The sequence below is a fragment of the Gadus macrocephalus genome, chromosome 3, assembly GCF_031168955.1.
Source record: "Gadus macrocephalus chromosome 3, ASM3116895v1".
NCBI lineage: Eukaryota > Metazoa > Chordata > Actinopteri > Gadiformes > Gadidae > Gadus > Gadus macrocephalus.
Window position 1 is genome coordinate 23,439,434 of NC_082384.1, and position 27,210 is coordinate 23,466,643.

The 27,210-nt window shown below is 45.0% G+C and overlaps 2 protein-coding genes across 6 annotated transcripts; both read right to left on the reverse strand.

Annotated features, from left to right (window-relative positions):
• Positions 1 to 51: 51 nt before the first annotated feature.
• On the reverse strand, positions 52 to 14,596 carry LOC132454645 (E3 ubiquitin/ISG15 ligase TRIM25-like). Its single transcript, XM_060048147.1, has 9 exons — positions 14,450 to 14,596; positions 10,214 to 10,798; positions 9,632 to 9,727; positions 6,641 to 6,874; positions 6,221 to 6,392; positions 5,485 to 5,787; positions 2,232 to 2,369; positions 2,053 to 2,112; positions 52 to 1,949 (listed from the first exon to the last, which is right to left on the reverse strand). Exons 1-9 carry the CDS (start codon positions 14,519 to 14,521, stop codon positions 1,408 to 1,410), a joined length of 2,202 nt encoding a protein of 733 aa, XP_059904130.1. The 5' UTR covers positions 14,522 to 14,596; the 3' UTR covers positions 52 to 1,407.
• A 625-nt stretch (positions 14,597 to 15,221) lies between these two features.
• On the reverse strand, positions 15,222 to 26,741 carry rasal3 (RAS protein activator like 3). 5 transcript variants are annotated; one of them, XM_060048139.1, is made up of 19 exons: positions 25,932 to 26,741; positions 24,958 to 25,091; positions 24,713 to 24,776; positions 23,411 to 23,478; positions 22,938 to 23,017; positions 22,683 to 22,812; positions 22,241 to 22,339; positions 21,074 to 21,757; positions 20,667 to 20,811; positions 20,387 to 20,531; positions 19,747 to 19,983; positions 18,708 to 18,909; positions 18,423 to 18,514; positions 17,887 to 17,997; positions 17,480 to 17,675; positions 16,680 to 16,793; positions 16,395 to 16,588; positions 16,190 to 16,274; positions 15,222 to 16,086 (listed from the first exon to the last, which is right to left on the reverse strand). In XM_060048139.1, exons 1-19 carry the CDS (start codon positions 26,551 to 26,553, stop codon positions 15,979 to 15,981), a joined length of 3,510 nt encoding a protein of 1,169 aa, XP_059904122.1. In that variant the 5' UTR covers positions 26,554 to 26,741; the 3' UTR covers positions 15,222 to 15,978. The 5 variants fall into 5 exon arrangements, with proteins under 5 accessions (XP_059904122.1, XP_059904121.1, XP_059904120.1 ...); XM_060048138.1 differs by having other exon boundaries at positions 16,395 to 16,585; positions 24,698 to 24,776; XM_060048137.1 differs by having other exon boundaries at positions 24,698 to 24,776.
• Between the last annotated feature and the right edge of the window lie 469 nt (positions 26,742 to 27,210).

Below are 27,210 nucleotides of genomic sequence, written 5' to 3' on the forward strand. Positions count from 1 at the left end.
AAGGCTTAGCAAACCAGCGAGCTCGGGAATCAATGTGTCACAAGGCATTAGCACTATTAGAGATTTATTTTTTTATTCAGATACATGAAGCATGTTTAAATTTAGTTTAAGGGATGGAAGAGTTGTCTTCAGGCCTTACGGATTTAGAGTACAGAATAGTAGACACGTACACAGAAAAGTCGCAGTCACAGTTAAAACAAGAACACATACATGCATCACAGACCCGAGACAGTAGACGAATGTCACAGACAAGGACCGTGATAAGTTTTATGATGCATGGTACAAATCCCAACAAGGTATACATTTATCAAAATAAATGTAGGACAAAATCAAATTTAATGTAACAGTTGACGTCGTGCATAACGCCCCCTAGCCAGTCATAAATCACAGCCTCTCATTACTTATTGCTTCATAAAGAATCAACCGATTTGAAGCATTCGAAAGAGAGTGAAGGTTCCCAACACTTCTGATCGTCATTGATGCCATTGAACATAATGTACGGCATTCCACTAAAATCGAAAACCCAAGACATGTTACTTTAACATTGGGATTAAAATGAATGTAATCTCTGATCTAGATATTTGACAATGCTATTGCTGAACATTCGTCCAGATTTCTTCCAGATTCAGAGAGAAACTCATTAGAGCGTGGCAAGATGGAGGGTTCAGAATATAACAGAATGTATTTCTACTGTGGCCAGTTTCCCACACAGGTTGGACTTTAACCCTTTACACTTTGTCTAAGGATGTTGATGGCCGGTCAGGATATACACTTGTCTTCATACAGGTAACAGGATAATGATATTGCAGCAACACTATGGGGATAGCACAGTATAAGAGTCCTGCCATTGGTGCCCACCACCTTGGCACCGTCACTAATACCTACAGGTCACGTTTTAAAGAGTCAGAGGTGAGTCTGGGCGCACGTCAGAGTTTTCACCTAGCAGTGATTCATGTATTTTCTTTTGTGAAAGTCGAAGCCATGACAGCATAATCGACAGACGTATAACTTTCTTGATTGTTATCTGTCACTTCCAATCGATGGGGAGCCATGTCACATTTTCTGTGCTTCAGCCTGTCAGGTTGGTTCCAGTTGCGACTTCTCCGCTCCAGGAGGAACATGATTGGTCAAAACACATTTGAAGTGAAAGAATGTAAAACGGCCCGTGTATAACATACAATTCAGTCTCACGTATCAGATTTAAGACCGTGTTTTACTTTTCACAACACATTTGAACTCTATTAATCATAAGACCTTTAGTGATTGAAGAGTAGAACAAGTGTTCAGTTGTTTTAGCGGTCAAATAATCTGGATGGTTCAAGTAAATAAGCGTTGTCCCCGTGTATCAAGAAAAGGGTAAATATAGATCATACAATGTCACAAAGCCAATGTATGCATAGCCACCCCTCAGCCAGACAGCTTGCACAAGGCGATGGAAGACGTGTTTGAGAAGATCCAGAAGGCCGGATACACGGCTTGGGTGAAAGGAAACACAAAAGTGTGGAAGGGATTCGCCTTCTCACCAATGCTGTAGAACGTGGCCGTTCCCTCATCACAATCAACCAGCACGCCAATGCGGTTGGCAGTGGCACTGAGACTCTCCAGCACCGTCTCGCTGTTGGCGTGCCAGGCGGACAGCTTCAGGCTGAACCACTCCACGCACCAGGACTGGTCGTTACGGCCCAAGCGACTGGTGGTGGGGCCTTTGCGATCCATGCTCTTGTAAGCGAGCCCTATGGCCACGAAGTTGTTGCTGCTCATCTTCACTTCCCAGTAGTGGCGTCCTTTGGAGAAACTCTCGGAGGTCAGCACCTGGGAGCAGAATGAGAACCGCGCAGGGCCGTCGGGGTAGTTCGCTGGCTCGTCCATCACTGAGGCCTCGGTCAGGTCGTCGCTCAGCTTCACACGTCTGTGGGCCGTCTTTGGATCCAAGGTGAGCACCGTGGCGTCTGTTCAGGGGAAAGGTTTTGGTTTGAGTTCAGTTTATACTGAGATTCCTTTACTTGTGTTTAGGGTCATACAGTGTATCAACTGACAGCACTCTTCACATACATTTGAGAAGCTCGTGTCTGTCTACGAGGGAGGTAATGGTCGGCGGGACGTTCAAAGAATCTGAAAAACATAAATTAAACAAGAAGAAATCAAGGAACATTTTGTAAGGCAATTTTAATGTATTCAGTGGTATGCACTCAACGATGCAAAATTGTGAATGGTGCTAGATTAAGGATTACCTTGATCCTCTGTTGGTTTCCGTTCAGGTGTCCGGCCTCTGGATTGATCTCTCTTGTTTACATTCAGAAGGTTCTCCACGGAGCATGCTGCCCTCATCTTCGTCTCACCCTTTTCTTTTTGACCCTGGGCGGGTTTCCCTACATGAAGCAACGTTATAAAATATCTTACTCTCTGGAGCAACTTAATTGTAACACTAAACCAAGGATTACCAATGTTCCGATACATTTTTCCTTCCCGATACCAATTCTCATTCTGATTCCTGAGTATCGGCCGATACCGAGTACATCCTGATGTTGACAATTAATTTTTTTCAAAACTAGATGATCTACATTTTTAATCTATAATTATAATACATTTGTATTCTTGCTATCCATCCATGTTTTTGCGATTTGGTAGCTGGAACGCACGTAGGTCGTAGGTGGTATTTCCCTTTCCACCGCCGACGAAGTAACAAACGTAGAATAACACTGCATGTTTTTGTGATGTTTTTGCCTGTCTAGTAAATTAGCGTAATGGATTCGGATCGGCACATAGACTTGCGTATTCGCCGATACCCGATTATTTTAGGCAGTATTGGTTGAATTTCCGATATGGTATCGATAACGGGACCACACGGAACAACTCTACAAAGGAAAGTATGGATTTGGAATTGATTTCAGTTTTTTGGTTTGGCGAGTATTAGTTCTTTGCAGGCTTTAAATCAGATGATGGAAAGTTACGTTCAAATGCTGTAGAGGCATTTTTTTAATCATTGAATCAATCATTACTTTAATCGGAAAAGAAGATAGGAAACTGTATGTCATGGGATTGATGCAATTGATCCTCATTTTCACACATAACTCAACATTAGCAAATATGCAGTGGTGGACGGTAACGAAGTAATTCGTTACCGTACTTAAAGCTATACTGTACGATGTGAGAGAGCTAGCATGATTTGAAATTAGCTTCTCTTCGGAGTTCCGTGTAACTCATCCCCCACCCTTCAGGACTCCCTGCCCCCACCCCTCGACACAGAGCTGTGCACGAGCGCTAATGCTGCTTACGGCTTACTTCAACGGCAACCATTGCGTCACTTTTCAGGCCATTCAACTCCCTCAGCTGTCGCCATCGCTGAAAAGCGAATCCAATATTCATTCTCGTTTTTCCTCAAGCATTCTCCAACTTTTTTTTTGTTGCTGCCTTTTCATTTTCTGTCTTTCTTTTTCTTGCCTTTTTAAAAGGATGAACCGGGGCAAGTAACAGTGGCAGTGGTAACTTCTGTTTTTTTTCTTCCATCGTGTTAACGTTGTAGGCTCACTAGGTCTAGTCCACTGTCATGAACTACTATGACAACAACGCTTTCTTTGCCCTCCGTGAACTCGCTCAGGCCGGCTCAGGCTCGTACACAGAGGGGAGAGAACGCGCAGGCTTGTGATTGGTTCTTTAGATTCGGGTACAATGTCTCCGATTGGTAAGCATTTTAACAGGTTTATAGCAGATACAGAATTCGTTTTTTTTTCGCTTCTTTTTCATTGCCCATAAGTTATTTATTGCTGTCAGGATGTAAAAAACAATTTCAACAACATATTAAAAAGTGCATATCACTGGAATCGTACAATATGCCTTTAAGTAACTTTTTTGTGTTTTTGTACTTTACTTGAGTATCATTATTTTGTGAGACTTTGTACTTTTACTCAACTACATTTCGTAGGGGAAATTCGTACTTTTAACTCCACTCAATTTGAAAAACCTGTCGTCCCTTTCAAAGACAAGCATGCTGTGTGTGTTTGTGTGTGTGTGCCTGCGCGTGCCCCCTGCGCGCGTGAATGTGATTGTGCACACGCGTCTGTCCGTCCAGGCTTGTGCGCGAGGGTGTGTGTTTGTGTGCGCGTTTGTGTCTGTCGGCGCGTTGCACATGACTGTGTGTGTGTGTGTGTGTGTGTGTGTGTGTGTGTGTGTGTGTGTGTGTGTGTGTGTGTGTAGCATGCATGACCTTATACAATAAAGTGACAGATCCAAATGAGTGCGCGTGCACCGCATGTGTACCAATCAGAGCTCATCGTGATTCGTGCAGTTTGGGTACGAATATCACAAATAGAAAACATTGTATTTAGAGTGGTGTTAGTGGGGTTTCTTTTAACCTTAAATGAGTGTATAAAGGACATAGCAAGACATTGGAACTACATTACACCAAATTACTTTTACTTTTGCCAAGTACTTTTATACTTTTACTCAAGTCGACGTTTAGAGGTAGTACTTCCACTTTTACTGGAGTAATTTTTTACACTAGGTGTCTCAAAATATCTGCCATTATTGAAATCTGAAAACAAGAAAGGATATTGGCTTAGGGCTCTGCCGATGATTTGGAATCTCCCAGAATATTACTATTTCAAACATGCTCAATTGCTTTTCATTGCAAAGAGCTATTGACTATTTAAATGTGTTTTGGATGGGTCTTTAACAGTGTTTGTAATAACGCAGTTTAAAAGAACGCAGTTTATTTTTTCAGCAACGGGGTAATCTAACTAATTACTGTTTCCGTCGTTACAACGCCGTTACCGTTACTGTACGTTAAATGCGGTGCGTTACTATGAATTGATTGAATAAACTGCGTAATCTGAACACACTCCTGGCTCCAAACACAAACTGCTAGTGAGGAAACCGGGTGGGTTAACGACAAGATAAGCGATTATGATTGGCTAAGGCAGTCATGTTTCATGGTAGCCAATCGGAGCGAGTGTTTTTACACACAAGCCAGGACATGCGAGCCACACACACGCACACGCACACAACAAACAAATTTGATGAAGCAGCAGAAATGGCGAGTCCGGAGCAATCCGATGAAAAGTTGGCATTTTCTGTAGTATTCGGCAGATGTTCCACAGCCTTTGCAACCAAGCAAATTAAATTTCAGTTGGAAGTATATCAGGGCCTTGAATGGGCAGTTAAACCATTTAACACATAAGGCCAAGTGAAAACTGCTCAGAAAAATCCAAATTTTTGACATATAGCAATTTTTTTTTTTACAGTAACGCAAATAGTTACTTTCCCTGGTAAGTAGTTACTGATATTATAGAGTAATTCAGTTACTAACTCAGTTACTTTTTGGAACAAGTAGTGATTAACTATAACTAATTACTTTTTTAAAGTAACGTTCCCAACACTGGTCTTTAACCTCCTCATCCAAAAAGGACCCTGTACCGGGTTTAGTCCCTCCACCCCTAATTTCAAATACGTCAAGGAATTTAAACACAAACAAGTGAGACATCTTACGCGGATGTCTGCCCCTGGGTCCTGGGAGCCTTGGAACCGAGCAGGGTGCTGGACCAGGGTGGACACCTGGTTGACCCTGGAAGTGCCCGGGACCCTGGAAGTGCCCGGGACCCTGGAAGTGCCCGGGACCCTGGAAGTGCCCGGGACCCTGGAACTGCCTTGGACCCTGGAACTGCCTTGGACCCTGGAACTGCCTTGGACCCTGGAACGGCCTTGGACCCTGGAAGGGCCCGGGACCCTGGAAGGGCCCGGGACCCTGGATGAGCCCGGTACCCTGGAAGTGCCCGGCACCCTGGAAGGTCCCTGGACCATGGAAGGGTTACCCTAAACTAATGCACTGAGGTTAACCTGCACTAATTGTCACAAGAATTTTGTCCTAATTTATTTGTGATTATTATTAGTAGTAATTACAATGATAAAACCCATCCACTGCTTCAAAACAGTTTAAAATTGATGTCACTTCCACACCAGCTGTAGCTTTGGACCTCTATATAAATATAAATTCAATCCATTATTATTGTTATTATTCCATTCCACCAGTAATATAACACCGTGTGCTACAAGCCTGAATCAACATTGTTCTCCATGGATCAAATGTATTTACCTAGTGCAGGTATGATAACCTGATAACAGCTTCCGTAACAATAAAAACACAGCCAACCTCGGGTTGTAATGTTGCAAAGTCCAGCAATAACAACCACAGCTGCTGTGCAGAAGAGACAGTTTAAAGGCCCACCTGGTTTCAGTATCGTTAGTCTCTTCTCAACAGGTTGTTTCAACAGGTCACACAGATAATCCTTGAAGACAACGACGAACGTCTGGGCGCCAATCACGTCTGTGGTGTCCAGATTTACCCGAGGAGTCTTGCACTCAGCATTGACAACAGAAGGCAGGTCCACTGAAGAATCCTTTCCAAAAACAACGTAGATAAAATTTTTGGGTATATACTACACGTCAAGTGAATAGTAATCATGGAGCCTGAGGCAATTAATTGTTAAGTATTACGATATAACAAGTTACTGAAGGAAAAGGTTGACCATTGGCTCATTTAAATCCGACACTAGGAGCATATTGCCAAAAACCAGCCAATAAAAGATGACTATTTGTGTGCTGTGTCTAACCCAAATTAAGGGGCAGTGAAGTCTTGTCGTCTCACCTGCAGAAAGGCTAGGGTGGCTGACTGACTCAGCAGATCGCTGATGCCGCGTTTGGCATTGTCCATCTCCTGGATATTCTGGGAGAACCTCTTTGTGACCTTATTGTACTTGTCCTCTCCACTCTGCAGCTGGCGGTCCACTGTGTTCATGGCTTCACGCTCCTCTTTGTCCAGCATCTCTCGGATCTGCTGGTACTCGGCCTCCAGGATCTTCTTCCTGCTGGTCACAGATTCCTAGCGGTAGCCCATAACATACATGGCAACATCATTATATACCAGAGTATTATACCAGTTTTAGTCTGAGGTCCATATTCTTCAGTGTAATGAACCTTGGTTAGACTGACATTTTTATTTTCTTATTCAGAAGGGGATCGTGATATTTATCGATGTTGTCTCAAATTTCCCATGATTATCATAATACATTTCTTCATTACGCCCCCGGCCTGAGAGGAGCAAGGGAGCAAATTAGGTAAAAGGAAATAGCATTATAGGCAAGGATTTGGCTGAACAGGGTTCATGAATCGTTTCACAAACTGACAGACCGAACAGAGTAGCAAGTGCGGTTTGCAAATAACATGAAATTGTGTATTCCCCTTTTTAAGGTTATCATTGATTTATAGTTCATCATACGATTACGGTGGTCTTTGAAAGTGAGGACCCAAATGCACATACGCACACACATAGCCGCGGGAACGTATTCCCAGCAGGGGGTGCTGGAAAAAAAAAACTCAGCCTGCGCTAGACTCGCAACTCGCTACATTGATAAAAAAAGATATATAGCAGCGCAGCTCAATTACACCAGTGCATGCGCGCACAGTCGAAAATCGATCGTTGTGTACCATGATTCACACGTGACCCAGCTGCTCACAGAACAAGTTTAGCGCACCACCGCTCCCCTCACACTTTTTCATATAACCTTTTTTCAGCACTAGGTCATATGAGCATTGAATAAATGCTGCGTCTCAAAATGCCTTGGACAGCAGCGAGGATGACTCGCTTTGCCACGGGCCGAAACAGTGCGGAGCGACCACAGCCAAAGCGAACACAGCGGGACAGAGGAGTGTCAGGAATAGTCTTTGGTGTACACATACGGCCTATTTGCACTACTGTTTAGTGGCAATGCAGTGTTTTATTCTATGCCTTTTTATTTTCGTATATTATTTCAATGAATACAATTCATTTATTGATAAAATGTTCCAATACCCGTACTGTCCGTACTGCGTACTCAAAATTTGAGTACGCAGTACGTTCCAATTCAGATCCGGCGAAAATAAGTATACTTCAAGGACCCGGATGCCGCACTCAAAATGGGCTAATCGTGAAGTGTGGATCGAAGGACACTCTCCGTACTCAACGGCAGCCATCTTAGCTACGTAGCGGAAGAGGCGGAGCCAGGCTGAGCCAAAGTCGGCGCATTTTCCACATAGCCTGCATTAATATAGCTTTTTATAGCTGCTAGGCGTAAAGAGTCCACCGTTCAAAGCGGGATGTTTATTGCGGGGGAGGAGCCGCGGCGGTGTCACACTAAATTTGTACCGGCTGCCAAATTTGTACCGGGCGCGTCAGGCGTCATCCATACGTAATCCATTCCAAACCTGCCTGTCAGCAGACGAACGCGTCGCCCGTTGCCGGGCAGGTTTAAAAAAACATTTGCGCCCATGTTGCCAAAGATGAAATAACATAATACAGTTAACGGATCGCTAGATAATGTAATGTTTTGTGGGTTCCTTAATAAACACACGATGTATCTTGAAGAGAAGGGCTTTATATTCATGACCCATCCCTCCCCCCACACATAAAACAGTCAGACACCATTACAACCTTCAAGTCACAACTCAAAACTCACCTGTTCAAACTCGCACACAACGTCTAACTGATCACTGTTTAGATTTTTTTGTTTTGTTTTGTTTTGTTTTGTCTTGTTTTTGTTTTATTTATTTCTTATTGCTTATGTTAATTTATTTATTTATTTATTTTTTTCCACAATGTCTTGTTTTTTAAAAAATGTATGATGACTATATGCTCTGTAAGGTAACCTTGGGTGTCTTGAAAGGCGCCTCTAAATGAAATGTATTATTATTATTATTATTTATCCATGAGGTAACATTAACCCGCCTTGTCACATTCTTAACCCGGAACAGACATCAACATGCAGCGCGCCAATCCAACTGCGCATGCTCCGTGTGACTAATAACTGATGTTGATATCATTACAGATAACACTTGTTTTTACTTTATATTTGTATTGTATTTAATTGTTTAATCAAATTTAGCAAGTAAACTGAGTGTTTAAAGCAGGTCAAGGACGAAATAGCACAATACAGATAACGGATCGCTAGATAGAAGGTTCGCCAATGTCTTCGTCCGTTGCCAGGCAACGGACGAAGCGATCATCTGTTGCCAGGCAGATTTGGAGTGGATTACGTATGGATGACGCGCCCGGTACAAATTTGGCAGCCGGTACAAATTTAGTGTGACACCGGCAGTCGTGATCGTAATTTCCGGTAAGTGCACCACGGAGTACTCGATTTGGAACAGCACTCACATCTGAAAAATTACCGTACTCAAGTGAGTACGGATAGTGCAGATAGTGTAGGCCTACTTCCTTTAAGTATACTCATGGAAGTACGGGTATTGGAACACGGCACAAGATCTGGTCTCCACATCTTTTTTCCAAATATAGGTCGTCTTTCAATGGGGTTTGTGTTTATATTCGGACCAATACGATACAGCGGGAGCTCACATGACGTTAAGCATTTCCTGGTGCATAATGTGACGCTTCAGAACCTAAAATCCCGTTTCTCCCTGTTGACGCGACAACACATAACCGCCGTTTTCAGAAATCTCCACTTTGGCCGGAGTTTTTAGAAATGATCGTTTTCTGTGATAAGAGAGGGCCTCGGACAGGAGGTGTTGCAGCACCCCCAGCACCCCTACTTCCCGCGGTACTGCGCACATCAAAGTAATATTATATATAATGTATTTACTGTACCTTTAACTTGTTCTGGTCCACTGTCATCTGGGAAATTACAGCCTCGGTCTTTTCAATCTTTGAATCCAGGAACAACAATTTGGATTTCAAATCAGACTACAGAAAAGAAGAAGAATTAGTTACACGCTGAAAAGATGAGGTCTATCCACAAGTTTCCACCACCCTGTGATGCTTTGCGCGAATTGTGGGCTTCACTACCGGTTGCTACGAGATCGATGTAAACAATCGCCATCTGTCATTCATTCATTCATTACAACGTGGGAACACAACCTCACGAGTTATAAAACGGCAATATAATAATACCTTTGCCCTCCGCAGTTACTGTATGGGAAGACGAAGTTAAAAACACAGCTGACAAAGTTAAAAACACAGCTGAGGCATCAGGCGCATTGGGCGGCCGGAAGTGTGGCCCTCAAGGGTTTCCCCGGTAACCACCCCAGGAAACTTGTGGATAACTTTCAATCTTTGAATCCAGCAAACACCAATTTGGATTCAAAGTCAGACTGCAGAATAACAATAAGCAAAAAGTTAGTAACACACTTATACACAAACAGATAGATGGACACACCCAAACACACGCACCTCTTTCAGAGCCTTTTGGTTATCGGGAGTCTTGAGGGTGCATCCTTTGTGGACCTGCTGCAGGCAGAGTTTGCAGATGCAGCGGCTGTGTTCGACGCAGAAGAACTCCATCAGCTTGTGGTGGTCGGGGCAGACACGCTCGCTCATGTCCGCGAGCGGCTCTCTGAGCTGGTGCGCGCGGTAGTTCGGGTTGTCGTGGTGGGGCCGAACGTGCTCGAGGCAGAACGACGCCATGCAGGTGAGGCAGGTCTTGGCCGCTTCGGAGGACATACACGTATCGCACATCACGATGGGCCTTTTGACGGCTTCCTCCTCCTTCTCAAATCCGAACTCGGTCATACTGGAGCAGTTTTTGAACTTTTCCACCACAGTACTGAGTACCGTGTTCTTCTTGAGCTCTGGCCTGGTGGGGAAGTGGGCCCGACATTGAGGGCAGTCATAACTCTCCTTCCAGCTGGAGGTAAGACAGTCGTGACAGAAGTTGTGTCCGCATGAAATCGTCACCGGCATCTCGAAGAGAGAGAGGCAAATGCTGCAGGTGAGCTCTTCTTCCATATCTTTTTTATTTTTTTCTGCCATGGGGGTCTGCAATAGTGGACAAAGAACACAAGTACTTTACTTGAGTCAAAGTAGGCTATAGATCTTCCTGGCCAAATATTACCCCAATACAAGTTAAGTTGTTTCTCCTTCTAGAAGGATTATGTAGTGGAAGCATATCAGTTAAATATTTTGGGCCTAAACCATGTAGGGATTTATAGGTTAGCAACATGATTTTAAAATCAATTCTCTGACCTACAGGAGCCAATGTAACGATTTAAGAATTGGTGTAATATGTTCAATTTTTTTGGTCTTTGTTAGAACTCCAGCAGCAGCATTCTGAACAAGCTGAAGCTTCCTCAGAGTTTGTTTTGGGAGACCTGTAAGGAGATCATGGCAGTAATCAAGCTTACTAGAGATAAAGGCATGTACAATTTTTTGTAAGTCTTCGGTGGACATAAGCCCTCTAATTCTTGCTACATTTTTAAGGTGATAATATGCAGATTTTGTAACTGATTTGATGTGACTGTCGAAATGTAAATCTGAATCAATGATAACCCCTAGATTTCTGGCTTTGATTGAGGTTTTCAGGGACAGAGAATCTAGGTGTTGGGTTACTTTAAGCCTTTCCATTTTAGAACCGAATAAAATTATCTCTGTTTTGTCCTCATTTAGTTGAAGGAAATTTCAGCACATCCAGTCTTTCACTTGCTCAATGCACTGGCACAGCAGATCTATGGGCCGATAGTAATTTGGTGATAGTGATGCATACATTTGCGTGTCATCAGCATAGCAATGATGGTCAATATTGTTATTTTGCATGATTTGCCCTAGTGGGAGCATGTAGATGTTGAATAAAGAGGGTCCTAAGATCGAACCTTGTGGGACTCCACATGTCACGTTGGTTGATTCTGATACAAAATTGCCAATGGAAACAAAGTAGTTTCTATTTTGTAGGTAGGACCTGAACCAATTTAAGACTGTGCCTGAAAGCCCCACCCAGTTTTCTAACCTGTCCAAAAGTATTGTATGGTCTACAGTGTTGAATGCAGCACTGAGGTCAAGTAGCATTAGTATTGAGGTTTTGCCAGAGTCTGTGTTAAGACTTTGATAAGGGCGGTCTCAGTGCTGTGCAGGGGTCGAAATCCTGATTGGAAGGTGTCATAGCAACCAGTTGATGCCAGGAAGTGATTAAGTTGCTGGAGGACAACTTTCTCAATGATTTTACTTATGAAGGGTAGATTTGATATTGGTCTGTAGTTGTTAATAATAGAGGCATCTACGCTCCGCTTTTTTAAAAGGGGTTTAATAACCGCAGTTTTCAAAGCTTTTGGAAAATTGCCAGACTGGAGAGAGTTGTTAACTATCTGCGTTTGAGAGTCTATAACATTAAAGCATGCCATCCTTGCCACGCTATTTTTTCCTGAACATGGTGGTAGTCCAACATTTTTGTTTGAAGTGGAGATATTGATGGCGCGTCTGATGCTTTCAATTTTATCAGTATAAATAGCTGCAAACTCATTGCATTTCTGTGTGGAATGGAGATCAGGTGGAATTTGTGTTGCAACTGTCTGTCAACAGTTGCAAATAGGGTTTTTGCATTATTAGTATTGGTTTTAATGATATTGGAGAAAAATGTTTCTCTAGCACTTTTTAAGTCTAAATTGTAGGCACGGAGGCTCTCTTTATAGATATCATGTTGAATATGAAGTTTTGTTTTACGCCAGATGCGTTCAACCTTCCTGCATTATTTTTTCTGTGCTGTTACAGAAGCAGCTTTTCTCCAGGGTGCCTTTTGCTTTCCAGTAATCGTTTAAATCTTATAAGGTGCAATGACAACTATGACTTTCACAATTTTCAAATTAAAGTTTTCTACAAGATCATCAGCAGAACATGGGTTGAGAGGTGGTAGAAAGGAGATGGCCTTTTTAAAAAGTACGACTCATTTTCACCTGACGGTCCGAAAATGTGCTGCTAATCTTGGAGATCCCGCTAATCAAACAATAATTCCCATAATGCGCGCGGCCGAGCGGGTGCCTGTTACATCCAAAGAGGCATATGCTTTTTAGAACTGGATCGGATCGAGATGCGTTCGCTTTCACATCTCAAGCGAACCGCACCAGGGTTCGATGTGAAGCGAACCGAGACCACCCCTCCGGCTGGGTCTCGGTCCTACTGTTTGGTCCACACTGTGGCGTATTTAGCAAATTGGGGGCCCAAGGCAAAGATATGTATGGGGCCCACCTCTCATCCGATCTTTAAATGAGAATGGAGAATTTTAGGCAGGTAAAGCTAATCTATGCAGAAGTAAAGGTTGGAGATGAGAAAAAAACCTTCCCCTTTAAAGCCTGAATACACTTCTGTACTCCAAAATGAAGTACGAAATTAGAGAACACACAAACAACACTTCTCTTTGCCAAAAAATAAATTTAAGATCAAATCAATTGCAATATAACCAGCAAGACAAGTAGTTAGGGTAAACCCCCACCAACAGTCATATACTTAGCAAAACATCACAAAAAGCCATATACTTAAAATAAAAATTGCCAAGATTAATAATTTGCTTTGTATGTGTGAGTGAGGTTGCAATTGGCATTGCACTTGTGATTGACATTTCAATCATTCTACAAACAAACCCATGTACAAGGTACAGGATATTTGAGGTGAATTGACATTACAGATTAGATTGAACATTTCAAACATTCTGAGAGAGAGAGAGAGAGAGAGAGAGAGAGAGAGAGAGAGAGAGAGAGAGAGAGAGAGAGAGAGAGAGAGAGAGAGAGAGAGAGAGAGAGAGAGAGAGAGAGAGAGAGAGCAGATTGTTCTCCACATTGCACGCTTCTGAAACAGTCCTACTTATTGACGTCTTCTCACAGGTCCTCAACTAGCGCCACTTCACAGCTAGCTGCTGCTGCTGTTGTGGCATGTTCAACGCTTTGGACATTGTTGTACCTGTCTGTATCCCTAACAGTAGCCGTAAAAAAGTGTGTCATCTTTGGCAGGCGTCTTTCATACTTACCGGCGTCTTTTCACTTTTTTCTTTTATTTGAGCCGCTTGGGTAACTTTAACCCTTAATTTTATTTTCGCGTTTAGACTCGTATTACTTCCCCAGATTAGATTCACACCAGCCCAAAAGGTCTGCACAAGCGATTTTTTTTGTTTGGTTCGAACCAAACAAGGCAGGTCTGAATACGCCAGTGCCGTGGCGTACACGACAACATGCCTGAGTAGAACTGTCAGTAACCTGCTGAGCGGGTGCCTGTTACGTCCAAAGAGGCGTATGATTTTTAGAACTGGATCGGACCGAGGTGCTGTCGCTTTCACATCTCAAGCGAACCGTACCAGGGTTCGTTTGGAGGCGAACAGAGATCACCTTTCCGGCTGGGTCTCGGCCCGAATGTTTGGTCCGCACCAGAGTTCGATGGTTTGTATTCACACCAGCCTAAAAGGTCCGCACCATCGATTTTTTTGGTTTCGTTCAAACCAAACAAGGCAGGTGTGAATCCAAAACAATCCTAAACCGAAGAAAATCTAGGTTTTTGGGTTACTTTAATTCTCCCGTCCTTCAGTTATCTGGTAATCTGGTTTTATATTGTAACTTTGTTACTTCTAATACTTTCCTGTATAATAAAAAAAAAGAAACGTATGGATGATGGGGTTTAAGTCAATAACAGAAATAAAAAGAAAGGGTAACTTACACCGAGGGCTGTGTGTTTCTGGAGCTCCAGCTTGACGGCGAGGTGGGTCCGGTATTGAGGGCAGTCGTCCATCTCACGGCCCTCTCCGTCAACGGACGTGTAGGCCTACAGTGTGCAAGGGGTGTGTGAGAAATTCCGTCTACAGAGAAACGAAACTAGGGAGCAGGTTACGTGAGGTGAACAACACGATGTGGGCGTATTAAGTCATACTGTGGGCAAAACTCTTTGCTTATTTTATTTAAGAAATAAGAACCCTTATGTTAAATTATAAATTAAATTATATTGTGAGCCAAAGTCTTTATTTATTTATTTGACATAAGAAATAAGAACACTGTACGTAGTAAATTATATTGTGAGCCATGATAAATAAGAATTCATAAATTGTATGTAATGTTTACTTCAACAGCACAAGATAAAAAGGTGTGTTTTTATCTGACGCATTATATGAACTGTATACATAAGCTTGAAATTGAAAGGGGCAGTGACCCCCAAATCATTAGCTTATTGTTTTATGCTGACGACACGCTATTTCTCTCTTTCCCCTCATCTGATAAAACCCTGATTGCAACACGCATATCGGAATGTCTGGCGGACGTCAGCACCTGGACAACTGCCCATCACCTGATCTTTCCTGCAGATTTGCCTTTAACAACATCCGCAAAAGCAGGTTAGCCCACTGTAAATATGTGTCACTCCCTTTCACACATACCTATAAGGGGTGTATATCTCTCTCACACAAACAGAAAGACACACAGACACAATACAACATGAATACGCTTGACACTTATTTACACTTTATTTTTATTTTTTTTATAGTTTATTTATCCATCAAAGAAGTTGGCATTGCATACTCGATTGGATTTCAATACATATAGTTGAATGGAGGCCTTCCATTCATGTACAAAATATTCAAAGACATGATGCTGATCATTTTATATTATTGTCACTTTAAATTTAAGGGCAGGTAAAGCTCTAAGCCTTCACAAATTTCCCATCTGGGGTTAGCTACTTGCATAGGAATCTTATCTTCTAACGGTCCCATGAAATAACATTTAGGGCATTTAGCAGACACTTTCATCCAAAGCGACTTAGATCGGTTAATACACACATTGACACACCGACACATCGATGGCAGAGTCAACCATGCAAGGCGGCAGCTTGTCAGGAGCAGGACACATCAACACCCAGCTAGGAGGAGCTGGGGATCGAACTAGCGACCTTTCGGTTACAAGACAACTGCTCTACCTCCTGAGCTAAGCCGACCCAGGTGTGTGTGTGATTAGCCATTACAAGTGGGCGTGTCCACCTAGATGTGTGCTGCATAGATCAGTCTACCAGCCTACCCAGTGGACTAGCAAACGTTGCTCATCTATCCGTCCCACATCTAGGTGGACACACACTGCTTGTAAGGCTAATCGCACTCACACCTGGTGGCATGTCATGGGACCTTAAGAGAAAATAGGATATTGTCATCTAGCCTCACACATAATGGAACAATTAGACTTCACATTCACAGCCCTTATCTGGGCTCAGTCACTGTGTACGTGTGACTCTCTGGGCGGCAGCTCGTCGTTCTCCGTGCAGACCTCCTTATTGAGCCGGTGGAGGCCCTTCAACATGTCTGCCAGCTGCTCCTCCTAAGAACACACAATCACTTTCCTCTTATCTTTCATTTATTAATATTTGCATTAGCAATTTTGGCCCAAAACAAAAATGTTGAAAGTCCTTTCTCTCTCTTACCAAGACATTAACTCGCTCTGCGGCTGCCAAGGCAACGTTCAGCTTCCTCTCATCCTCCTCCCTCTCCTCCTCGATCATACCCAGCCTAATACGAAACAGGTGAATCTGTGTTTGGTATTCATTCATTTCACAAGTCTTAGGATGCAAAATGCTGATTTAACGAATTCTTGGGAGCAACATTTTTGATTTTGGATTCAGATCTCACCTGAAGGTGGCGCTGGCCAGCTGCTCCTCGCACGACTCCACCGTGTTCCTCAGCCCGTGCACCTCCGCCTGCAGCATCTCGTTCTGCTCCATGCTCTGAGCGATGAAGTCCTCCAGACGCTTGGCCATCTCCAGCTCCCGTTCAGTCACCTGCTCCACCCCAAGACGGAGCTCGGACAGCTCTTCTGCATGCTTCTATTGCAAAATCCCAAAGCCACACATAAAATCTATAGGTACTGTGTTTATGTCAATCTAGAACGAACGTAGTCACAGAAAGAACACATACCCGGTCCAATGAGTCCAGTTGTTCGTATTCGCTCTTCTGTATCTCGCAGTGCTCCTTCTTGTGATTTTGTTTGATCCAAGGAACTGGTTTAGGGGTTGGCTTAAGACTAACCCCCTGAAAGAAGAGAACATGTTGTTTGCATAGTCTCAGATCATCTTGTCATTTACATGGAAAATCAAGTGGTAAATGTTTTCATATAGCGCTGTTCTAACCAGTGGCCACTCAAACCTCATACAATATTGCCTTAGATTCACCCATTCATACACACATTCACACACCGACGGCGGTGTCAACCATGCAAGGCGACGGCCAGCTCGTCAGGAGCAGTTAAGGTTGGGTCTCTTGCTCAGGGACACCTCGAAACTCAACTAGGAGGAGCCGGGGAACGAACTAGCAACCTTCCGGTAACCAGCCAACCCTGTCTACCAGTGGCGGTTTTAGGCACGGGCGAACCAGGCAGCCGCCCAGGGTGCCATATTTGTGGGGGGCGCCAAATCACATGGGGAGGCGCCACGAGCAGAAAATAAAAACGCGCCTAGGAGACACTTAACATTGTGTGGGGAATTGGTATATTGGCGCCCCCTCTGGCTGCACGTGCACAGACGGAATGAATCCCCCACTGAATTCCGTAGGGTCATGATACAACCCCTTACCCCCCCCCCCCTAGGAGGAAGTCTTGACCGGGGCGTAACTGGACGTAGAACCGCCACTGCTCTCTACCTCCTGAGCCACATGCCGCCTGCATGCCCAGCCGAGCGACGAGCTGTACCACCGCAGTAGACGAGCTGCTTGTCACTCACCGTCTGCGGGGATGAGATGTCCAGTGGGTGGGCGGCCCCCGGCTCGTGCTCCTGTTCAGGGCCGTCTACCTGCAGGTCCTCCGTGCTGGTCTGTCTCTTCAGGGCATATCTGTTGTGGCCGGGACGCCGGTGTGGAGCACTCTGGGTCCTGGCGACCGGTTTCCTCTCTCTCATGCTCCTCCGGGAGTGCACGCCCCTGTTGAAGACCGGCCCGTTCAAACATTAATCTATCCTTCTCGGAAACAGTGATGTAAACATACCCCTCAGTCACATTTACACTTACAAAAATTGCTAGGTTAACCCATTCCCCGTATACAGCAATGGTAGCTAGGATTAGACGCTACACAATGCTAAGTACTATATTTAAGTGCCAGAACGGACAACACATAACACGCGCGTGTACATACCCGTCTCGCAGGCTTTTGGGTTCTATGGGAAGCTGCTGGAGGGAGGACTGGTGTGGGCTGTATTTGCTGAGGTGTTTAGGAGGAACGTACGTTGGCTTGTGTTTTCTTGGACTGCAATCAGAAGTCAAATCTCTGTCACCATGTATTCATGGCATGAAAAGTAACAATGTCAAAATGTCAAAGGATCATTTGGCTCGCTGCTCTATAGCAGTGGTGCTAAAAAAAATTCTACTAGTACCCCCCCTCTAAGATATATTTTACCCCCTTCACCGGCACATATCTATTTTGGGTGAAAAATATATAAAATGAATGCAAATAATGTGTGTGCATTCTATTTGGCAGGGTAAACATAAACATTTAAAGGGTCCATCATCCCTATTGTCTTTATCCAGCTTTCAGATAAAAAGAAAAAGATAGTTGGCTTTTATTTTTTGCCCCCTGCAGTCCTCCAAAGTTCCCCTAGGGGTCTGAGTGCCCCCATTTAAGAAACACTGCGCTAGAGAACCATGAGGACCGGCCATGGTGCCCACACACACCTGTTGATAGGAATCCAAGGACCTCCGGAACCTAGGGACTCTGTGATGTTGTTCAGAATGGAGGGCAGCGGATGCAGTTGCTCTATTGTGTTCTTAGAAGAGAAGAAAGATATCATGGACGTTATTCAAAATGTCCGTCACCAGAAGGAGCAAGACTTTTATTCTACCTTTACAAACTGAGGACTACTACCTAATACAAGTATCCTTGTGCTAATAGCGGATGCTAATTTTCCCCAACCGTCCCTAGGGCAGGTTCTGTACGACCTGATGGTGCTGAGCTCCCACCTGCTGTTTCTTGGAGATGATGTCTACCAGCAGTCCGTGGAGCACAGCCAGACGCAAGGGCAGGTCGACGTAGCCGTCGAAGGAGGCCATCGGAAGGTCGGAGTCCGGGTTCGACACGGCTTGAAGGAAGCCTCTCATGGCCTCCCAGTGCTGCTGCAGGAAGTCATTCATGAAGAGCATGTACTCCTCCTTCTCTCCAAACCTGGGTATGAAACATTGGTGTTAGTCAGTGCTCAGCTCGATCGAGGAACCCTTCTTGACCTTCCCTAGTCTGTAAAGTACGTGAACATCAAAGGTCTTTCAAGACCCACTTGTTCAGAGTTCACCCAGACTCTGCACAGCCTCCACCCTAACCCCCACCACACCCCTATTATGCACTTATTGTATGTTGTACATCCTGGCAATTAATAATAATAATAATAATAATAATAATAAATTTTATTTATACTGCACTTTATATTCAAGAATCTCAAAGTGCTTCAGAGAAAAAAATACCAAAAAACTATTAAAAAAGGGGGAACCTCAAAGAAAGTTTAGCTGAATGCTCTTTTAAAGAGATGGGTTTTGAGGTTCCGTTTAAAAAGAGCTGTAGTCTGTGGAGCCCTCAGGTGGTCAGGGAGGGCGTTCCATAGTCTAGGGGCAGCAGCAGAAAAGGCCCGATCACCCATGGTGCACAGCTTCGTATGTCGGGTTTGGAGGGTGTGAGTGGATCCTGAACGGAGTGTACGTGAGTTTGTCGGAATTAATGTATGCACTTATTGTATGTTGTACGTCCTTGGACTTAAAGATAGTACTTGTGTGTGTGTGTGTAGAATCTTACCCCAGCTATCTTTGTTGTATACAGGGAATGGGTTAACCTAACAATTGTAAGTGCTTGAACATGAACATCCTTATTTCTATGAACATCCATATTGCACCGACAGCGATATATTGTTTAGTCTTTCTTCTGGCAAATGTACTTTCGCTTTGGATAGAAGCGTCTGCTGAATGCCCTTAATGTAAATGTGAAGGTTTTGTGTGTGGATGAGCAGCTCCTCACAGTCTGAAGTTGGCCAGGTTCTGCATGACCTTTGCGGTCAGAGTGAGGGTGCGCAGGGTGAGTGGCTCAGGGTAGGGCTGTGTCAGCCCGAACAGGGAAGGACTGAGGATGGCGGGACATAGAAAGCGTAGGAAGAGTGAGGCGGAGATGAGGCGATGGCCAATCTCTGGTCGTCCTTGGTCCTCACACTGGGTCACCCAGCTGGAGAAGACCTTGTTCAACTCCTCAGGAAATGATCTGTACAAGGGAAGGTGGTGTTTTAGGGTTCAGGGTTCAATGGGATTTGTTTCAATTTTTTAACGCACGCACTCACACACATTCAAAATCACACACACACACACACAAACGCAGACAGACAGACAGACAGACAGACAGACAGACAGACAGACAGACAAACGGAGACACACACACACATAGACAGACAGACTGAGACACACACACACACTGAAACACACACACAATGAGACACACGCACACAAACACTGAGACACACACACACACGGCAATGTCAACCTAGCAAGAAGACAACCAGTACGTTGTGGGTGACTTGCTCAAGAATATCTCAGCGGTTTAGGTGTCACATTTTTAATAAAATAAATGTATCCTGTTCAACGTTCCCATACGGTGTATGTTATCTTACCCGTGCATCTCGGTGATCTTCTTCACTGCCTCCTCACAGGTCTCCGTCAGGTGTCTTTGGTTGATGGCCAGGTCAGCCGAGTGGCATTTAAGAGGATCCACCTCACAGTTCTCCACTGAGGCGTATAGTCCGATGATGAATTGACCTTAGGGGACGGGAGGTATGTATTTTTAAAGCACACTGTTATCAGAGAGGGATTATCAAACAAAGTGATCGATCTGTCGCTTCTGTATTTTTAGTTGAAAACCCGGCTGAGATGTTGGCTTCCTAACATTCTTACCAAGGGTGTCGATGAGGTACTTCTGGCCCACCAGCTTCATGTACTCATCAATGGCTTTGGTGGCCAGGGTGTTCTCTCTGAAGATCAGTGCCTCCTTCTCCCCAAGACGCTCAACTTCCGCACTACCCAAATCAATCAGGAACTCCTGAAGTAAAGAACATATAAACGGTATGAAACGACCCCCACTGTAAGAGAAAGTTTTTTGTGGCCTGTGAAGTATGACATACAGTAATAGATTTTTTTACATTTTTATGATCAGTGTACTAAGAACACCTATATATTTGGAAAAAAAATAGCTATAGTCCAGTATAGTACTATGCATAACCAATTGAACATCACACAAAATGCATCAACGATAATGTCAGGGCTACGTGTTCTAGATCTTGAGGCTTCATAAACGGAGTCACCTTGGCTTTGCCAATGCTCTGCAGCACGTGGACCAACGCCCCGGCCAGCTCCTCCTTCTCCTTCACGCCCAGCAGCGGCTCCAGGCTCTGACACATCTCCACGTAGTCCACGGTCACAAACTCGGCAAACTCCTTGTACCTCTCCATCGGCAGCACCTTCAGATTCTGAAACCGGGCCTTGATGCGCAGGGAAGCCTGGGGCCCCAGTAGTTCCTTGCTGCTGCCCGAGCCTGCCGCCTTGTACGGGACGATGGCATGCCACTTCTCCTGATGCGCCCTCCCCCGGATCTCGGCCAGGGGTATGGCCACGCTGCCCAGAGGGTGGAGGCTGGAGTCGTCCCGGGACAGGCGTCTCTTCTTGGGGTCTTCGTCGCGGAAGAGGTACAGAGTCACCTCGGAGACCGCGGGCAGGTTGTCCAGTTCGAATAACTCCCCCCAGAACAGCTTGAAGCCCCCGGCTTGGCTGCTGCTGCTGCTGCCACCCCCTTGGCCCCCGGACGCCCCATTGACGCCGTCCCCGGCCAGGCTGGAGCGCTCGGCGCACTTGTCGACGGCTCGGCTGCTGGTTCTGGCGAACAGGGTGCCGTCCAGGTGGAGCTCCCAGAAGTACCGGCGTTTGGGGGCCAGGTCCTTGGCTTCGTTCACCCAGAGGCTCAGGGAGTTCTCGCTGCGCTCAATGTTGTCCTGTGGATTGGGAAGACATTCGTACACTGAGGATGAGACATCCACTAGGGCTGGTAGATCAGAAGGCATCACAGGATCTCCGCCATTTTGAGAGCACTCAAGAGAGTTGAAGTACTGTCAAATCCCAAAGCGTCTTCAATGTAATGTAACCGAGCTAATGAAAATGCTTTGGCGCTTTCAAACACCACAATGTTCTCCCATAATGACAAATAATTGCCTTTTTTTAAACTACAATATAATAACGATCACTCCAATGCTCCAATGGTCCCAAAATGGCGATGGTCATTGCGATGTGACGTTGACATGTACAAGCCCTATCCCCTATTTTTATGTACGTCTTTATATTATGTTTATTACAAAAGTTCATTAAGATATGTGTTTGGGTATAAGTTGAGAGGAATAATGCCGACAGGTAATGTAATGCTAACAGCCTGCAGAGAGTGTTCCTGTGGAGGGTGTGGATGGTGTAGATGGCGTATTGACCTTATTGGGCTGGGCAGCGCGCCTCAAATCCTCGATCCAGCGGTCCCGTTCGGCCGCGGAGGTACAGCCGAAGCAGTGGCTGTTCTCTGGGTTAATCACCTGGCAGAGTTTCACGTTGAAAGACAGGTCAGTTACCGCAGCATCACATTCACGGCATTTTGTAGACGCTTTTATTCAAAGCGACTTACAACGGTTCAAACAGACATTCACACACCGACGGCGGTGTCGACAATGCAGGGCGACAGCCAGCACGTCAGGAGCAGTTAGGGTAAGGTGCCTTGCTCAGGGACACCTCGACACTCGGGGAGCCGGGGATCGAACTAGCAACCTTCCGGTTACAAGCGAACCCGCTCCGCCTCCCGAGCTAAACCGACCCAGATTGGTGATGAGAAGCTTCAATCCGAACGACAAGTGACGTTCATGAGTGTCTAGCGGTGTCTACCTCGAAGCAGTACTTCTCCCCGAGGATGGAGCTGTGCACGGGTCTGATGACCGTGCTGGCATCCGTGCTAAGGTCAAAGGTCCCCGCTACGCTGACCGGAATGGACACGGACTCCCGCGAGCCGTAGAGCCTGTAGAACACCATGTTGAGACGGAGACGTTGAGAGCAGGCAGAAAACCCGGGGGGGTCACAGCTTCCCTGGAGATACACAATCGCTGAACAACGACGGAAGTTTACGTAGAATAAAACATCCACCTGCTGCTCAGTCCGATGGCGTTTATTTGGGTGGTGCTGTTCCTCTTTGCCCGGCCCTCAAGACGGCGTTTGATCAGTGCCTGACGAGACAAAGGAGAACGGAATGGATGAAATAATTGAAATGTATTTGGAAACATCTATTTTTATTTTTTGCATTGTGAAATATTTAAAGGAAACGCAACATGGACGTCGCATTAAGGGCATTTAGCAGACGCTTTTATCCAAAGAAGTTGGCGGGGCGCACTCTATTGGATTTGAATACATAGAGTTGAAGGGAGGCCTTTCATTCATTTCCAAAACTACAAATGTACACAACGGTTTACACACAAATGAGTGAGTCAGTCACACAAGGCGACAGCCAGCTCGCCGGGGGCAGTCAGGGGGGAGGCGTCTCGCTCAGGGACACCTCGACACTCAGATGGGAGGAGACGGGGATCGAACTAGCGCCCTCGTTGACCCCCATTTCGACTCACCCTCACTCCGCCGTCCTGGGTCTTGAACCGAGCAGCGCCTCCTTGACTCACCGGGTCCGGACTGCATTCTGCGGAGATTAGAAATGATGCAAGCTTTCATCATTTAACAAAGACATCAGAACCCCTTTAACAAAGTAGTCTGAATTAATAAAGAACTTTTGGAAGAATATTTTCATGCAATTCCATATCAACAAGAGTGCTCTTTTCAGTATGGTAATGGAAAATAGATAACCTATACTCTCTAATGTTTCTTTCAATCTTAACAAGGATGCACAACTTAATTATTTAGTCTTTAGGTCCAGAATTTGTCAGGGTTACAGGGGGAACTCTGACAAATCCTGGACACGTCTTTGACTAGCAGAGAACCTAGAGTCACTGAGCTCCTAGTAATCAGACCAGTATCAGAATTAAAATCATGCAGGATGTGGTTTACACCCTTCCCTTGCTCAACTCGACATTGTACAATTACTTAACATTGCTTAACATTGACACAGCATTAATTATATCAAATTATGAACCATTTGAACCTATCATGTATTTACTTAATAGAAACAGCAAAGAGCAAATATTTTTTCCTGAATTACATAAGAGTTGTATCATTAAGCAACGTAACAATTGTAAGGTAACAATTTATTCAAGAAGAATGGTGTATTTCATTGCGTTACCCTCTTATTTTCAAATTTAATTTCTTGTATTTTGAACAAGTGGTCCTTCTTTCTCCTTCTTCTTACCCAACGCCCCGCCACACACTATCCAACGTCTGAACACCATCATTTAATCCAGAAGCTTGAAAAACTGTGAACTTGGGTCACTTCCAATTCTGAGGTAGTTCCTTCGTCATGGTCCTACTCTGCTGACCTCATCGCCTTTACAATAATGAAAGTAAAGCGAACAAAAGAAACGACTGGTCTGATCACATCCCCTTTCTCTGATCAAAATGCCCGTTGACAGTGAATGAAGCACGTATACTTTACATTTCACATCCCCTGATTGGTGCAGAAGTGGAACACCCAGATGTGATGTTATCATTTGTGAGGAAGCAATTTGACCGCCACGCGCGTGCATAAACGTCTGTTACTTCCCCTGCCCTATCAGTGACTTCCTACCCGCTACACTACTGCTAAGAAGTGTAACACTGAACAGCTGCCTCCTCATACGAATAACCTGGGTTCACAGAGTATACAATAAATAAAAACAATTGTTTTCGCAATGCTGAATAATCTTTGTGTGTGTGTGTGTGTGTGTGTGTGTGTGTGTGTGTGTGTGTGTGTGTGTGTGTGTGCTGACCTGTATTTATCTCACCAAAGTTCTGCATGCTGAGTAAGGACGTCGAGCTGCTGACTCTATTACGGGTCCACATCGTAGGCTGAATAAGACACACACACACAACACAAACATTTTTTTTATTTTATTTTTTACAATATCAAATATATTTGGTTGAAGGCAATGCAGATCTGCTTATTTGCCGATTGTTTTTGATGACTTAAACAGGCTTCTAAGGGAGGGACAGGCAGAGTTGAGTGTGTTTGTTTGGTTGATGGAAGTACCTCATCATCCGGAGAGATGAGTATCTGTCCGTCTTCCAGGATACAGTTGCTAATGTCCCACAGGGGTACCTCGAGGGGGGGGGCCCACTGTTTTCTGGGTAGCTCAGCTGACGCGCTCGCATTCTTGCCCGCATCTGGAAGTGCACGCACATACAAACACAGATGAAATGGCGTACACGCGTAACAAAAACACGCTCTTTTTTTTTTAAAGTAATTCCAATACCTGTGAAAACGACATTCATTTAGTTGAGTTTGTGATTATGTTGTTATGTTATATTTCTTTGAAGGAATAGTAGTTTGTCTAACATGACTAGGGTGTTAAATACATTTACTATCCTAATTACTGCTTAATGGCACTAATCATTATCTTCCACTACTACAAAAACTGTGGCCAAAGCTGTGGCTTTGAGTCTATCTTCCATTTCCTGTTATGCAATTACACACCATAATAAACTGTTCAAGTCCTGTTTGGTCCTTTGTACATTTTCAAAAAATAATGTATAATTTATATTATTGCATTTTTTATTCTTTTATTGTTACATAGGCCTACGTTTAAAGCAATTATAGGATATATTCCCGTCCTGCACTTTTTTAATTATTAAACATTGTTCTTGTTATTTCAAAGAAGCTTTGCTTTGATTTCAATTTTATTTCAGATTCATAAAATAGTTATCTTATTTCAAAACAGCATGATGCTTTGGGTGTATGACGTCAGCCAAAGCGTTCGAATCCTATATAACTGCAATACCCGAAGACGCCACAAGAGTTCCTTGTTTTGCTGTATGAAACTATGCACGACATTTTCTAGTAAATAGTCGAGCTACGCATCATTCTGTACTTGAATTAAGTGCACCACTAATATATACAAGGTCATACGGACACGTGTCAACATTAATCGTCTTTAAGGACATAAATTTACAAATAAAAAATATACCTGATGAACAGATTATATGGGACTTTCAAAAACACATTACCACGCAGCAGGGTCGAGGTGCTGTGCCGACTCTGCAGCCTCGGCCTCTTGAGCTTCTGAGACACCGTCTTCAGGCACTTCCTAAAGAGGGCCCCTCCGCTGGCCCTCTGGGCCCCGTCCACGGGAGAGGCCCCTGGGGCTTCGGCCGCTGCTGTGGACTGAGTCGCGTGGCCGGAGCCGGAGGGCCCGCCGTGGGTCCCGAACAGTGACCCCGCGGGCTCTGACGCGGCCCTCCTGAAGGGATGCTTCTGGGCCCCGGACGCCTTCTCCAGCTTGGCCCCGGTGCTCTTGCTCTTCACGGGAGAAGAGTGAGAGAAAGCCCTTTCGCCCAGGTCGTCGCTCAGGGCCTTGCCCCAGTTCCGAATCCGACTCAACTTGGTGGTGGAGCTCTTCGGAGGCTTCTCCATCGGGGAAGCCGCCGCCGCCGCCGCACCTCCGTCCCCCTTGCCGTCCCCCGGCGCCCCCTTGGTGCTGGTGTGCCAGTTGTAGATCTTTATCGGGTCGTTGTTGTCGGCGGGGAGCTCCGAGGCGGGCTCCCTCTCCACCGACGACGTCTGCTTCGCCTCCTTTGACGCGTCCTCCTCCCCCGCCGCCAGCTGAGAGTCGTTCTCGTCGTTCCCCATGTCGGACGGGGGGGCCTCTTCTTTCTGACTTTGAATGAAAGGATCTCAGGCTTCAGTCAAACAGCTTCTTTAATCGACAACGTTCGCTCTCCTCTATGAGTAGAGCTCCACCTGTTGTGTGAGGCGGATGTCTGTGTGTGTGCGTTGCGCTCCGTTGGTTATAGGTCGCAGGTTCCTTTTTGGGGGAGATCAGCGTTGGCTTCCTGTGTTGTGTCATTTGCAGACGGCTCAGAAGCAAGAGGCTGCTGCACTTGCGGTCGGTTGCTTGGCTGCGGCCTCGTCTGCCACACTTTGGCTGGTTGCTGTTTCACACACTGACCCTGCGGAGATGTTTGCAGAGGTAATCAGGGTGGAAATATCATGTTAATATAATGTTCCAATTGTTAAAACTGAACTAGTATCGGATGAAATCCTCAGGTTAGCTGTTTGTGGCCACCACTATACAGTACAGGTGTGTGTGTGTGTGTGTGTGTGTGTGCGTTTTCCATAGTGTGCGTGCATGTGAATGTGCGTTTGCCTGTGTGTGTTTGTGTGTGTGTTTGTGTGTCCTACACATCAGGGGCTGTGCGTGTGTTTGTGCATGTGTGCGTGTGTGTGTGTTTTAGCATGTGCGGTGCGTGTGTGTGTGTATCACCTCAACAATTATTATTATCAATT